The sequence below is a fragment of the Lissotriton vulgaris genome, chromosome 2_1 (assembly GCF_964263255.1).
Source record: "Lissotriton vulgaris chromosome 2_1, aLisVul1.2, whole genome shotgun sequence".
Taxonomy (NCBI): domain Eukaryota; kingdom Metazoa; phylum Chordata; class Amphibia; order Caudata; family Salamandridae; genus Lissotriton; species Lissotriton vulgaris.
This window is the reverse complement of record NC_141687.1, coordinates 1,593,310,876-1,593,326,782: the sequence shown is the minus strand read 5'-3', so window position 1 is coordinate 1,593,326,782 and position 15,907 is coordinate 1,593,310,876. Positions and strand designations below refer to the sequence as shown.

The 15,907-nt window shown below is 44.7% G+C and overlaps 1 protein-coding gene across 3 annotated transcripts in view; it reads right to left on the bottom strand.

Annotated features, from left to right (window-relative positions):
* Positions 1 to 15,907, bottom strand: part of KYNU (kynureninase) — a 940,604-nt gene that overhangs the window by 497,813 nt on the left and 426,884 nt on the right. For all 3 annotated transcript variants that reach the window (XM_086957469.1, XM_086957470.1, XM_086957471.1), the window contains exon 5: positions 7,530 to 7,591. In XM_086957469.1, coding sequence (XP_086813595.1) covers positions 7,530 to 7,591 — 62 coding nt within the window. The remainder of the gene's footprint in view (positions 1 to 7,529; positions 7,592 to 15,907) is intronic.

Below are 15,907 nucleotides of genomic sequence, written 5' to 3'. Positions count from 1 at the left end.
CCTGATGAATTCTAGGACTTTGTTGGGAAAAAGGTGGTTGAAGACGAACAGTGTGTGAAACATGTTGAAGTGATGAGTTCTGAGTGATGAGCGATGCAGGGTCACTTCTCTATAGGATATGGCCACAAATAGTTCTACAAGTTCTTAACTTTTATGTTGAAGTTCCTGATTCTCTGAAAATGTTATAGTCTCGATCCACAGGTCAGCAAATTTGCATAGGTGCAGTTTCATGATGTGTGAGATTTCACAAAATATTCCAAGTGCACCTGGTAAGCACTTCACTGTGAGGTTTCCGTTGATAGTCCTGGAAATGTTTAGGGTGGACCTTTTTCTCATAACTACACCTAGCACAGCGCAAGCAGTCCATTCTTTCCCTTTTCTACGACTCAAGTAGATTTTTACTCTGATGGCAGATTTCTCAACCCGAACAAGCAGTTTTTCATCGCGAGCGGTTGCAATGAGAAACCTGACCACCCAGCGTTGAGAAATCTTGCTGGGATGTTTATTTTCCACGTTCCTGCTCGGCAACTTCATGTTGACGATTGCGAACGAGAAAAAAACTTGTGGGAAGTTGATTTTCCTCGCTCGCAATCACCAACTTGACATTGATGATCTCGAGTGCGGAAAAATACTCAGCTACAAGAACCGGATTATTTTTGGAACTTCACGAGCTCCACGTATCGCAGAGTGTGGGAAACTCCACAAACTCCGTAAGCGAAGCGTAGTTCACCGCCCAGGGTTACCAACTACACTCAAATAGGAGATTGGCTCATTAAAAATATTTTTGTATAAAATACATACTCAAGAGCAAAACAAACTTTTGACAGCTTTAAAAATCAGGTATTTCTGTTTAAAGGTTAAATACAAAAGTGCAGATAGTTTTGTAAATTAAGCTCAAAGTGATCAGCCATTATTTCTCATGGCTCTGGTGAGTGAGTGATTCTTGAGGAGGTACACTTCCTGTTTTGGAAATCTACAATAACTATATGTGGTCCTATTGATGGCCAAGAAGCTTGAAAAATCATGTGGCATAATGGAGTCTACATTTGTACTTGACATAGACTTATTAATGGATTGTAGTAGAAAGCAGAACCTCTCATCAGAATTGTTCATTTTTCTTCATTTTCTGTCAAAGGTTCTTTTTTTCAGTTTTCATTGTGAAGAGAATCAACAGGTCTTCCATTGGAATTGTAAGAAAAGGCATGTCATGAGCAGGATGAATCATTTGCCATAGTAGGATGAGAGTCTGTAATGAAAATGAAATGAATTTGTACTTGTAAAGTGCACTTATACCCCCAACCAGGGTTTCCAGGCACTGTACGCATACCGCTGTGGAACCCTTCCTGGCTTTTCCCTGTGAGATGTCCACTCCTGGGTATCCCTAATGTGAAGCCAGGCATCCCAGCGCTGTTGGGGCCGCTGTACCTGCCGCCCTGTAAAAATAGTGATAGTACGCATTGGCACCTCTAGAATTGACAAAATAAAGATATAACATTTTTCCCAAGTTCGACAAGAGATCTTTGTATTTGATTGGATTGTTGTGCAATGAGATGAGGGGAGTTTATGTTTGAAGGTACATTGTGATAATACAAAGTCATGGGGTAATTTCCTGACATGGTGTTGTATCCTGGGAAGATGAAGATCCATTGAGTATGTGTGATGCCAGTGTTTAGGTGTAGATGGTTAGACAGGAGGGATCTGGTTTGAGAATTATCTAGTTTTGCTAAAACAGTTGTTGAGGTCACTCAATGTGCATAGATTAGTGTAGTTGACATCAACAATGGAATTGTGGAAGGCTTTGCAGTTAACAGTGGTATGTAGCTCAATGGGAACAAGTAAGAGAAAGTACCACAAGATGGCATATGAATTCTGCAAATGCAAAGTATTTGAAGGTGGACATATTGGAAAACTTCTATTACTCCACCTCTCTTCTAGACAACACTGTTTCAGATCAAAATAATATAGTCTGGAAGGATGGCCTAAACTTGTATTAGTGCAGTGCCTTAACTAAGCATGTTTTATGTATTTGAACATGAGGTCCTGGTTAAATATGGAAATTAGGGTGCTAATGTTTTAGTGGTTGTTTTTGAAATTATTCGAAATGTGAAACAAGTGGTGTTCAGAACATAGATATACATGTTAATTTTACGGGTGGGGAAGGAAAAAGGTAGAGCAAAAGTGATTTGCTCATTGTTGGCTCCATCAAGCTTAGGAGCAAATTAATAGGGTTTGGATTAATAGGAAAGACAAAAGCAAGTATACTGGAAAGTAGATTGCAATGGGATGTGAGAAGAGGTATAGATGGAAATTATATGGGTACAGGAGTAGAAGGGATCTGAGAGCAGATTATTGCTGCAAAGGGGAGGAGAGCATTCTTTGTATTTTGAATGATGTTTCACAGATTGAAGCAGGGGGCAAGAGGTGAGGGTGGCGGTCAGAGTTGGACAGGAGAGACTTAAAGGGAGAGTGGAAAAAACTAGGGGTTAACAATAATGAGGGAGTTGGAGTGATAAAAGGGAACGGCAAACCAGAGGAGAAGAGAAGGATAAGGTATGTGAGGCATGTGAGTGAGAGGGTAACTGAATGGACAAGAGGTCAACAGGAGGATAATAGACCGAGGAGTGAGAAAGAGAAATGGGAACATAGGAGTAGTGTGGATAGCAATTATTCTCCTTCGAATGCAGGAATACATGTAACAGCTCTGAAAGCTTTAGGGACATGTCCAACTGTTGAGGAACATCATTAGCCTGGTTACAAAGGAACATCCCAGCTTCTGAAACCACCAAGTTTATAAACTACAAGTAACTCGATGATTCTGACTCCCAAAATGACCATGTAATTATTATTATTATTATTATTATTATTATTATTATTATTATTATTATTATTATTATTATTATTATTAATAATAATAATAATAATAATAATAATAATATTATTATTACTATTCTATATGTTTTGTAAAATACATGGCTACCTAGAAGGAGGTTTGTCACTGAAACTCAATATGGCCAATTCAATGTTTAAAGAGGAAGACAGAGACAGGAATGCAGTTCGCTTAGGGCAAATATAAGATAAGACCAGGTTGGACGAAACTGGAGGACAAATACAACAGCATGGATCCTGAATATATACTCTAAAGTTTCAAATAACCATAATATTGTGGTCACAATGATGTTACTACAAAAATATTGATGAACCATATATTAATAGGATGTACATTGTTTTTAGCAGTAATGTTGGTATGTAAAGTATTGTATTTTGTTATTTTAGTGAAGTTATTCTATTTGGAATTTGAAATGTAGTTATTATTCTTAAAACTATATGTAAATGAGCCTATATGTTTTTATTTAGGATGTAAAGTTTATTGGGGTATTGGCTGGATAGTGTTTATATGCTATTTATTGTTAATGTGTTATTTTTTAAAGTCTATTTATTGATAACTATTTATACAAATATAAAGTTACAAAGTTAGCTTGCACAGGAACCACTAGATAAAACGAAGCAGGTGCTGCTTTATTTTATCTAAGTGCTTCCTGTGCAAGCTAACTTTGTAACTATTTTACAACGGCGCTGGCAGCTTGCTGGCGCCATTGTAAAATAGTTACATGAGTAGGCTGGGCACAGGTCTGCTTTCTCCCCACATCTATCTACCTTTGAAAATCCGCTGTGATGCTGAACAGAGCCACTTGCATCCTTGACTTTCACGAGCGCAATACCCGTGCTGTTCCTGTGACCAGGGGTTTCTTTCTCTTCATCTGCTGAACTGATCTTTCTTTGACCTTTTTTATACACACAAGAGGCATGTGAACTCGCATTGAAGCCATGCCTGTTTGGCCCCGCCCACACACTCGCGGTGTGCACCGTCTTCCCGCCATTTACCCACTATGATGGACAGCTCACTCAAGGGACCCCTGCGCCCTTCGGCGCGATTGCATAGTAACACACACATGGTCGCTCGAACTAGTTGAAGCTCAAATTTAGTAACTCATTCATTAGCCCAAATACAATCGTGAGGGTCGTCGAGGCTGGGCAGGTGTGCCTTCTTTCCAAATCTACCATGGAACATCAACTGTGATGCTGGATAGAGGCCTTTGCATCCTTGACTTTCACGAGCACAACACCAGTGCTGTTCCTGTGACCAGGAGCTTCTTTCTCTTCATCTGCTGAACTGATCTTTCTCTGACCTTTTATACACACAAGAGGCATGTGAACTTGCATTGAAGCCATGCCTGACCATACACATAAGAGGCACGTCGTGAACTGGCACAGAAGACCCCCCCCCCCACCACAAAATCCGCAAATCCGCGGATTCGAAAAATCTGCGGATTTTGTGAATTTTCAAATCCGCAAATCCGCGGATTGCGAATTCGCAAAATCCGCTCATGCCTAGTGTGTGGGACTTGACTTAAAATAGCAAATCTAACCCCCTTTCATACAAAAAAGGATATGCTTTTCCCCCAGTCTTTGCTGGGACTTGAGTTAGAATAATAAATCCGAGGAACCTCTCCCAATGCATGCTCTTTCCCCATTGTTGCTGGACCTAGAGTAAGAATATTTAAGGTGACCCTCTGCTGCCAAAATATGTGCGCTTTCCTCAATAATGATGGGGCTGTTGATATAATACTAAACCTAACCCCTCGTCCCCCACAAATATATATATTTTTTTCCTCGATGTTGTGCGACTTGTCAGAACAGTAAATCTTAACCCCTAGACCCCCGCCCTGAATACATGAAGTTTCTCCGAGGTTGTCATAATATTATGACACCATAAAATATTGCGTTCACACATTGCTATGTTAGCTTACTCTTATTAGTTGTTTAAACGCTATTTTGCTAATTTGCAGCTTTTGCACACAACACTGCATATATCTGTTATTGTAAGTTAGATTGCTTGACTTTTCTTCACATGAGGACACCTTGTTTTTGACATCCCTAGACTTGCAGAAGCCTCCAAGGTTAACAAAACAATGTAAGCTGTTATTCGGCCTGATCTGCACAGGCTCTAGACGCACATTGCACACAGCTGCGGCTGACTGAAATTCTAGCACCTTTTAATATTGCACTGCAGGCATGATTAGAACACTTGGAGAAAATCTGTTTCCAGAGACCGAGAGAACTTGTTGCAAATCCGGATGTGAATCACCTCTACTGATCTTTGAGGAATGTGGTTCCCCATTCAAGCCTAAGAGACCTTCTATTATTATTATAAAACACAGGTCCTAGCTAGGGACGGTGGTATCCTAGGAGCTATAGGTCCTGTTTCCACTAGCATTATAATTTGCTTTCTCCTTTTGTGTTTTATGGAACTGTAACAATGCTGATCGTATTATTATTAATCAGATACCTGCTTATGTTAGCAGAAATACTGCATCTTTAGGGCACGTCGTTAAAATAAACATTTTAAACTTTTACGTGTCTCTATTTACTCACGTTGTGGACTGGTATGAGAATATATCGAAAGAGGGTTCTTGATTCCCACCATCCTGAGAGTAACCTAAGTTGCATGTCCTGGGTTTTCTAATCATTGGTACATTTGCTATAGGATGAAGAGCTAATGAGACACTGATGCTAGTTGGTTAGGGGTTCTAGGTACTGAGGTGAGTTTTTTGGTCCACCACAATTAACTGAGGTCTTCGGTCTCTGTGCACAGTTCTGTGTATGAGCAGAATCCCTGCAACACCCTGTGTTTGTTGTCTGGCAGTTATATTAGCAAATAGTATCCCCACCCCAGCCCCTAACATTTATTTTACAATTTTTAGATATTTGTTTCTTAAATCTTATTTCAGAGTTTTTTTTTGGTTTAATATATTATTGTTCTTGACATTGTTCTTTGATGTTTCATTTTTCACATGTTTAAGCAATATTAAAGAATAAAAAAGTAGATATATAATATATTCATTTTTAAAATATATTACTGATTGTATGATTATTGAGCATGCGTGTATATATGTGTTTATTATTTAATTAATAATTACATATTTCTGTCGTATAGGCGTTTCATAACAGTTTACTTCAATATAGTTGTAAAATTTGTTGTAAAAATAAGTAAACATTTTTATAAATGTTTTACACATGTATTTTTATGAAATATTTTGTTTTTATTTGTTTTCAAAAAAGGTATTACATCTTACCCTCCAGTTTTTTATTTTGACCACCAGAGTAGTGACTCGGGGAAATGTCTTCCTCCAGCTGGGGTGGTAATCTAAACTCCTGAATGGGGCACTCAGGAACCCTCAAATATAGTAGAATAGTTCTCCGCTGGAGCCCGTAACTAAACCGTTCAAGGTAAGAGCAGCAAAAATCAGGTCTTATCTTTTGGTTTTTCCCTACTGCTTCAGTGTGACCTGTAATCCCCACCTAATACCTTTTGCACGCTCGCCCCTCGAAGAGGCAGGACACCAGTCCACAATGCATGCACTCTGCATAGATTTGGGTTCACACCAAAGGGCATATTTTGGGGATAGGCATAATATATTTTGAAAAGCAGTGACTCATTTTTCATCATCAAACATTGAACCACAGCAAGAGAGGGAGAGGTAGAAAAGGCGGTAATAATAAAAAAGATAAAGATAGAACACAGTGACAAAAAGGAGAAAGCAGGAATTAAAAAGGACCTGTAAGAGTGAGAGTCTAATCCAGGAAGTGGAGGGCAGTTGAAGAAAAGGAATGAGGTGGAATCAAGACAAGGAAGCCCTCAGTACTTAATTTGAGACAGTATTTGCAAGTGAGGCCCACCGGCAGCCATTTTGGGAATCTGGATTTATCCATCATCAGACTTTGACTCAAAACCTGAGAGTGAAAAGAAGGAAAGACTGAGGTAGACAGAGATGGACAAAACTAAGAGTCTGGGACAAAGCAGGGATGAAAAAGAACGTGCAGGAGTGAGATAAAGGGGTGAGGGTGGATGGTGGTGGGTGAAAGAAGCATCAGGAGGAAAGCGTGAGATAAAGGGGCAAAGGGTGGATTGTGGTGAATGAAAGAAGCATCAGGTAGAAAGAGTGGGATAAAAGGTTGAGGGGCGGACGGTGGTGGATGTAAGAAGCATCAAGTGGATAGAAGCCTAAAGAGCGAAGTTATTCAGTAATCTCGACATTCAGCATCGCAGGCGACGGGCTTCTAAAATCGCGTTGGAAATGCCTGCTGAACACTGTAAACATGCAGAGCTTGTCTCATTAATAAACCGTTTAAATTGTATTTTTTCAGAGATCTGTATTGATTGCATATAAGGGAAAGATCAAACAGACTGTGTATGGAGAATGCTTAGGTGCTCATTTTCTGTAAATATTATTTCCTAGGCAGGGTTCCGAGTCATGTCTGTCAATATATGCAGCCTTGGAGACTGTCTCAATCTCAAGATTCAGCCCGAGGCGACAAAAGATTATGAACTGACAAAATGCATTTTTCATGGTTTTGTAGGATTTGCATCTGAATGCCCTTTAGCAAAATATACCATATTCACAAAGAATTGATTGGAATCAGTAATTTAAAATATGGTATCACATAGCTGTTTAAAAAAAAAAACATACCAGTAGGAGGTGCAGATTCACGGTTAGTCCATTCATTAAGGCGACTTCTTCCTTTTGAGCTCCTGCAAAATGTAAGATAAAATATTCTGTTTGTTTTTGACACCATATAAAACACATTAGTATGCTATAAGGAGCCAAGGCAAAGGTAGTCAGGAAATATCTGTCAGTGGAGTAAAAAGGAAAACTCTCTTGGTCTGTCTACACAATAAAATAAAAGTTTTGTCATAGGACTCACTAAGCCAGCCTGAGGCCATATATTTTCCGAGTTTGCTGCAAGAAATAGGATTACGTGTATCGTTTCTGCTGCAGACACTAACTGATTTATAGACTTGACTCAAGTTTGTTTTCCAAGTTTTACATTTTGGATTCCATTTTGGTTTTAAGTGCACCCCTAAAACAACAGCATTTAACACATGATTTTTCCAAACTTATGAAGAACATTTTCCCCATTGATCACATAAACCCAGTGCAGTAAGGAACTCGATGCCTCCAAGAGGGCGGATGAGCGTCACCCCTCCGATGACAGTGAGGAAGCAAGAAAATTCATATGGTAATAAAACAAATATATTACCATTTTATTTTTCATGCTGGTAGCAGCCGAGTCTGAGGGCCCAGCAGCAGCACGGAGGAAAAGAGTGCACTTCAGTTTCAGGTGCACATGTCACTTTGTCCCTTTGTCTGGCTGTCTTGTGACGGGCAGCCTGACATGCCCACTTTAAACATTCCAACCTAAGCAAGCACAGAACCCCGGTGCTTGAAGGAGAATCGAACCTGCGTGCTCTAACCAACCATGGTGCCGGTCTCATGCTGCCTACGCAGTATGAGAGCAGAACTAGGATTGACAGAAGGAAGTTGAATGAGGCTCTGTGAGCCTGTGCTCGAGCCATCAACTCTGAGAGGAGGAAGAGGAGCACCGAATAAACACGAGGCAGTAGGAAAGTGATTTTTTTTCAATGTTAATTTAATTAATTGAGACATTCGGATGAATGCCTGTCACAGGGAGCTAGCTTGGGCCCGGTGCCTCTAGCCGAGGAGCGAGGTGCACGGGGACTGAAACCCTGAAGTGTCTCTGACTGGCACTGTGTTGGGTGTACTCAAGCTAGGGTCTGTGTTTTGTTCTTGGTGAGATACTGTGCTGGTTTTAGGTATTGCACTTTGCCTGCTGTGTTCTAACAAGACTCAGTGTTGGTTCTGTTCTGGCCATGCTCTCTTTCCCTAGACCTGCCACTGCTCGAGGTCAGTTATAGGCTCATGTGCACTCGCGGGGCTTCCTGCTGCAGTGCGCGCTTCTCGTTGACAAGAGTGCTGATTCCCCTACCCCGGGGTTGTTTCCAGGCCTTCACCACCTCCAGGCACATTGTCCTCCTCCTGAGCTCCTGATCTTACCCAGGCTCCTATTGCCATCTTCGAGGATCCCATGTTTTTCCCTTACTATGGACCTTGCATGACCTCCAGAATCACTAGCAACCACAGCAGTCCCTGTTCCAGAGGTCGCAGCCCCTGCCCCTTGTAGTACTGCCTTTTAGAAGTGATGTCTGTGCTGCCCACCACAGCACCCTCGACCCCAAACGCAGCCTCAGCTCTGCGCATAATCTCCTCAACAGTCGAAGCCGCCCAAACTTACCTAGAGGGTTTTGGGTTGACTCCTTCCATCATACCCACTCACAGCAGCCCTGCCACATTATCCTCAGGTTGTACCCGTACAACACCAGCAACTGCAAGGCCTGGTCAGTTTTGCAATCGTAGCAATCAATCAATCAATCAATCAATCAATCAATCATAGCATTTGTATAGCGCACTACTCACCCGGAGGGTCTCAAGGCACTTGTGGGAAGGGGTCTGCTATTGCTCTAACAGCCAGGTCTTGAGTTGTCTCCTGAAGGCGAGATGGTCCTGGGTCAGCCGAAGGTGGGTGGGGAGGGAGTTCCATGTCTTGGCGCCAGGTAGGAGAAGGATTTTCCTCCGGCGGTGGCTCTTCAGATGTGTGGTACGGCGGCGAGGGCGAGGCTTGTCGAACGTAGCAGGCGGGTGGGCGTGTAGAAGGTCAGGCGGTCGTTGAGGTACTTGGGGCCCAGGTCATGGAGGGACTTGTGTGCGTGGGTGAGGAGTCTGAACTTGATTCTCTTGCTGACGGGGAGCCAGTGCAGGTCCCTCAGGTGGCCGGAGATGTGGCTGCGGCGGAGGATGTCAAGGATGAGTCGGGCGGAGGCGTTCTGGATGCGTTGGAGTCTTTTCTGTAGCTTGGCTGTAGTTCCGGCGTAGAGGGTGCTTCCGTAGCCCAGTCGGCTTGTGACAAGCTTGTTTCCTGTCCAGGGAAAGCATGGCTTGGCAGTTCGGGCTAGAATGTTCCCATGAGGTACAGGGTCAGACTGATTTGCATAGGGCCATGTCTGAACTGGGGTGGTGTGGAGTGCAAAAAAACGATGGATTTAGGCCCAGATCTCTGTACTGGGGTGAATGTATGACATTTTTCTGCATTCTGTCCATCAACTGTGGTTTTTGCATTGGGCTTGTGACGAGTGCCTGGATGACCGTCTTCCTGTTTTCGGTCGGGATCCATCGGAAGATCTTGAGGAGCATGCGTAGGGCGTTGAAGCATGATGAGGAGACGGCGTTGACTTGTCTGGTCATAAAGAGGGAGGAGTCCAGGATGAAGCCCAGGATGCGTGCATGGTCTGTTGGCCTGGGAGTGATGCCCAGGGCGGGGGGCCACCAGGAGTCGTCCCAGGCGGAGGACGATAGTCCCAGGATGAGGACTTCTGTATTGTCTGAGTTCAGTTTCAGGCGGCTGTTCTTCATCCACTCGGCGACGTCTTTCATCCCTTCGTGTAGGCTAGTTCTGGTGGTGGCGGGGTCTCTGGTGAGGGAGAGGATCAGTTGGGTGTCGTCGGCGTAGGAGATGATGTTGAGGTTGTGTTGCTGTGTGATGACTGCAAGGGGTCTCATGTAGACATTGAAGAGGGTGGGGCTGAGTGATGATCCTTGCGGAACGCCGCAGATGACTTCGGTGGCCTCGGATCGAAACGGGGGGAGGCCGACTCTCTGTGTTCTTCCGGCAAGGAACAAGATGATCCATTCCAGTGCCTTCTCTTGGATACCTGTGTTGCTGAGGCGTTGGACTAGGGTGCGGTGGCAGACAGTGTCAAACGCTGCGGAGAGGTCCAGGAGGATGAGGGTCGCTGTTTCCCCGTAGTCGAGCAGGGTTCTGATGTCGTCGGTGGCTGCGATGAGGGCGGTCTCGGTGCTGTGGTTGGCTCGGAAACCGGACTGCGAGGGGTCAAGGGATCCGTTAGTCTCGAGGAAGGTGGCAAGCTGTCTGTTGACTGTCTTCTCGATGACTTTGGCCGGAAAAGGGAGGAGCGAGATGGGGCGAAAGTTCTTGAGGTCGGTGGGATCTGCTGTTGGTTTCTTCAGTAAGGCGCTGAGCTCGGCGTGCTTCCAGCTCTCCGGGAAGGTGGCGGTGTTGAAGGAGATGTTGATGATGTCCCGGAGTTGGGGTGCGATGATGGAGTCGGCCTTGTTGAAGACGTGGTGGGGGCAGGGTCGGTTGGAGATCCGGATTGGATGGTGTTCATTGTGCGGGCTGTGTCTTCGGTGGTCACCGTGGTCCATGTACGGAGGGTGGCGGTGGGGGGCGTTGGTTCGGCGGTAGGGTGCGTGGATGGTGCGCCGAAGCTGTTGTGGATGTTGGCGATCTTGCGGTGGAAGAACGAGACGAGAGAGTCGCAGAGGTCTTGTGAAGGAGTGATGTCGTTGTTGCTGGTGCTGGGGTTGGAGAACTCCTTGACGATGCTGAAGAGTTCCTTGCTGTCATGGGCGTTGTTGTCCAGTCGTTCCTTCAGTGATTTCTTCTTGGTGGTGCGGATGAGCTGGTGGTGCTTGCGGGTGGCTTGTTTGAGGGTGGTCATGTTGTCTGTGGTCTGGTCAAGGAGCCAGGCTTTCTTGAGGGTGCGGCAGTTCTTCTTGGAGTCCCTGAGTTCGTCGGTGAACCAGGTGGCTCTCTTGCTTCTGGGTCTGCCGGGAGGGTTCTTCAGTGGCTCAAGGTCGTCTGCGCAGGCAGTCAGCCACTGTGTGAAGTTGCGGGCTGCTTCGTTGGGGTCCGTTGTGCTGGCGGGCGGGTTCTGGCTGAGGGAGATGGTGAGCTGCTCGGCGGTGATCTTGCTCCAGCTCCTGTGAGGAACCTGTTGTGGGTGGTGGTGGGTCATTGTTCTTCTGAAGCTGAAGTGGACGCAGCTGTGGTCGGTCCAGTGAAGTCTGGTGGAGTGGCTGAAGGTGATGTGCTTGCTGGATGAGAAGACGGGATCAAGCGTGTGGCCGGCGTAGTGGGTGGGGGTGTTGACCAGTTGCTTGAGTCCAAGGTTTGCGAGGTTGTCCAGCAGGGCAGCAGTGTTGCAGTCCTTGTTGTTCTCCAGGTGGAAGTTGAGGTCAGTTGAAAGTGAATACAACTGTACCTGTAGCCAGGTTGCACTGGCCTGCTATGATGGTGGGTTCTAGACAGAGTGCCTTCAGCCGCAACTCCAGAGCTCTCAAAGGTGGCCCGTTATGAACTCTGTTTAAAATGGACCATGATTGAGCGATTTGGCTTTGATCCTAAGGGCACTGCTGATTTTTTGTTTGTGTTTCAGTGCCTGTCAGTCGGACCACCAGTTTGATTTACCACTGGCTGCCACTGTATTAGCTTTTTCACGTAGTAGATCTGGAAGCATCTTGCGTGCAGGCTGCCTGACAGATTTAGTGGTCATAATAATGACTTTCTTGTACATTGATCACATTCCATTTCTATTAAGATTACTGTATTTGCATATTCCTACTAGAAGCGGCGTTCTCAAGAGGACTTGCACGCATGAATACAAACCTGCCTATTTTTTCATGGCTCGTTTTGAAAGTTGCACTAGATGGAGAACAGTAAGTAGCACATTTCCTCCAAACTAGCATCAGTATTTACTTAAAAATGTAATTATTGAAATCAAATTAGCGTAAAATAATTAGCACAGTACCATCAACGTCTTTGTTGAGTACGGCTGTCGATGGAAGTAATGAGCTTGAAAGCCAAGTTCAAAACACGGTGATTGTCTTCTAAGTCACAGCAGTGAAAACACCTTTGCCACTGATAAGACCTCATATCGGGAAGCCTGTTTTCCCAGAATATCTTGGCCTTCTCATGGCCTCTTCAGAGTCCAGAGAAGTGATGTAAGAATGGAAAATATCCCCAACAGTTAGGTAAATGTTTGCCTGTGTTGGTGCTTGACCACCACATCTGATGAGTCTCCAGGGACCCCAATGAAGAAAGGATAATGATGCATCACAGCCGAGCTCATTTTACTCCCTGCAGACCACTAGCCAGAGTCTCCCCACTTTCTCACCAGTCAGTGATGACCCATAGGAGTTTGAGCATGCCCCTCTGAACTCAACATGAGCTCTCTGTCAAAGAACACTGGCGATCTAATGCTGCCAACACTATCACGAGAGAGCATTTACCTACTGACCATGAATGGAGGGGAAGGGCAGTACAACTGGAAAAGATCAGGTGTTCTGTCACTGAGTATTTTATGAAAAATCAATTAAATATCAAGGTAATGGAAAGGAGAAAGACAGCTACCGTATGTAGAGGTGGGCATCTGCATGCTGGTTTCAAATGTATGTGTAGCTGAGCAGAATGCAAGAGGTATGTGAGGTAGGTTGCTAAACCAACTAACATTTCTCTTTCAAAATTAGTGTAATGGTGTTGGAATCAGTGGTGTATTCTGTGCAGCACACCCTGCTCCTCCGAAACTGCACATTGATCCCTGGGCAGAGCTTTTATGGGGATTTTTATTTTTGGGTGTATATGATATAATTTTGAAGACGAGGTGGATATCAATAACAGTAAGCATTCCATTTCAATGTTTCAAGTATAATAACAGCCAATTAGAGCCACTTTGGGGAAAACAACCTTATTATTGATATGCGTACAACTGTTGCTGTATCTGTTATTGTGTATTGCATTGACAGGAGTTCTATTTAACAGTAAAACATACACTACACCATTCTCTGCACCGACATCCTAAAACTCATCTGGCAAACAGGCTCCTAAATGAACATTTTAACTGTTAGGGCCTGACTTGCAGTACTGAGGGCAGAATCGCTCTGGGTATATGTGTGTAGTGTATCAGAAGTACGGTGTCTAATATCTAATATCCCATATCTAATATGGGAGTCGGAGTTCCGCAGGGTTCTGTGTTGAGCCCGACTCTTTTTAACATCTTTATGACCCCTCTGGCGGCACTGGCGGTGTCTTTTGGGGCCCAGATCGTTTCCTATGCTGACGATACCCAGCTCCTCTTTACGTGTAGGAAAGGTGAGGATTTTGATGGAGAGAGCATTCGGGAGTGTCTTGGGGCTGTTTTTAATTGGCTTCAGCAGAATAGCCTCAAATGTAACTCTGACAAGTCGGAGGTGTTGTTCGTTGGTTACACCTCAGATCCTGATTGGCAGGCATGGTGGCCGATAGATATGCTCCCCCCGGCACAGGCGTCCTAGCTGGCAAAAAACCTGGGCATTAAGATCGATAATGGTCTGACGCTGAGATCTCAGATCCTCGGTCTTACGGGCACATGTTCCGGCATTCTCAAGATGCTCCGGAAATTTCTTCCTCTGCTCTCAGAAGAGCACAGGAGGATTACTGTGCAAGCTTTAATTGTCTCCAGATTGGACTATGCCAACGTCCTCTATCTGGGTCTTCCGGAATATCTCGTACAACGGCTGCAAGTGGTGCAGAATTCAGCTGCTCGCGCTATCTTTGGCCTTCATAGGCGAGTCAGAGTGTCCGGCCTTTTGCAGTCGCTTCATTGGCTGCCTATCCGGAAGCGGATAGTTTTTAAGGCTTTGTCCATGGCTCACAAAGCGCTCTTTGGCTCGGAAGCAAAATATCTTCAGCGCAGGCTTGTCTTTTACTGCCCAGCTCGATCTCTGCGATCTGAATCTTTGTTTCTTGCGGCAGTTCCCTGAGTCAAGAGGGCCCAGATTGGGGGGCGTTCCTTTAGACTGAGGGCACCACTGCTCTAGAACACTCTGCCACTGGCCTTACGCGGTTCCTCCAATCTGCTGTCTTTTAGGAGGGGCCTTAAAACTTGGCTTTTTACCCTCTAATATCTCTACTTCGTTGTCAATAAATGTTTTTATTTTTGTTATGTTTTCTTCATATGAGCTGCCAATACAAAGCGCCGGGACACTCCAATGGAGCAGCCGTGCGCTATAGAAATCAAATGTAACATAACATAACATAACATAACATAACATAACATAACATAACATATCATGGAAACACAACAAAGCACTGTAAATAATAGGAGGTGCCTCATGAGAGCAGCCACTAGGAAACGCATTATAGAAAGTGCCCCAGGGACAAAATGGCCATGTGCACTCACTTTGAGCGCCCCAGGGGCACTTTTGTATACCAGTGGGGCTAGCAGGCAGTTGTGTCATGGTCCACGCAAAGGAGGGAATGCCTTTACCTCTACGCCTTGTGCCATATTATGGACATGAAGCAAAGAAGCCGTCAGGAGGCACACTGAGAATGCACCACACAAAGGTGGTGCACTGTCAGTGTGCCCCCAATGGAAGCCCTTTGGGGAGAGACAAGGGGACCTATGGACCTTCCTGACATGCCCTTGCAAGTGTGAGCAGTCTCTCACTGCAGCCATCAGCAAGGAGATCTATAATCCCTCTTAAAAGAGCTGGCAGGTCGCTGCCTGTCCAGTAAAATGGAGCAGCTTTGAAGCAACTGTTACATATTTCACTTGATTGTGCTGCCTCCAGGCAGCATGAGTTCGCAGCTGCCCTGGGGGGCAGTGCATTTACTCTAATAGGGTGCACATTCCCTGTTTGGGCATAGTACACCTATTTAAATTTGTGATGTGGCCTAAAGAGGAAAAGTGAACACTTTCTGCAATAGGGCGCTTGAAGTATTTTGAGTAATGCTACCAACTGTCCCTGTTTGTCATCATCAGCACTTTCCTAATCAGCTGGCTGGTCCTCCAGGCTTTGATATTGGAATATGGTAAAGAGAAGTAGAGGGAGAAGTTAGACCTGACATCCTTGGTGTGTTTTCCTTTATCTTTTTGCCTCTATCTCCTGTATTTTTTACTGTGTCCATGACTAGCATATGTGATTTACTGGTAAATCCCTATGTGTGCACAGTGCCTGGAAATCAAATGCTGTAGTGGGCCTTCCCTAACATCCCCTTTTCCTACATATAAGGCACCCCTAAGGTAGGCCCAATGAATCCCCATGGGCAGGGTGAGTGAAAGGTAGGACATGTACTGGTTTGTATGATATGTTGAGATAATGAAATACTGCCAATTTCGTTTTTACCATTGTAAGGACTAGCTCTCCCTGGC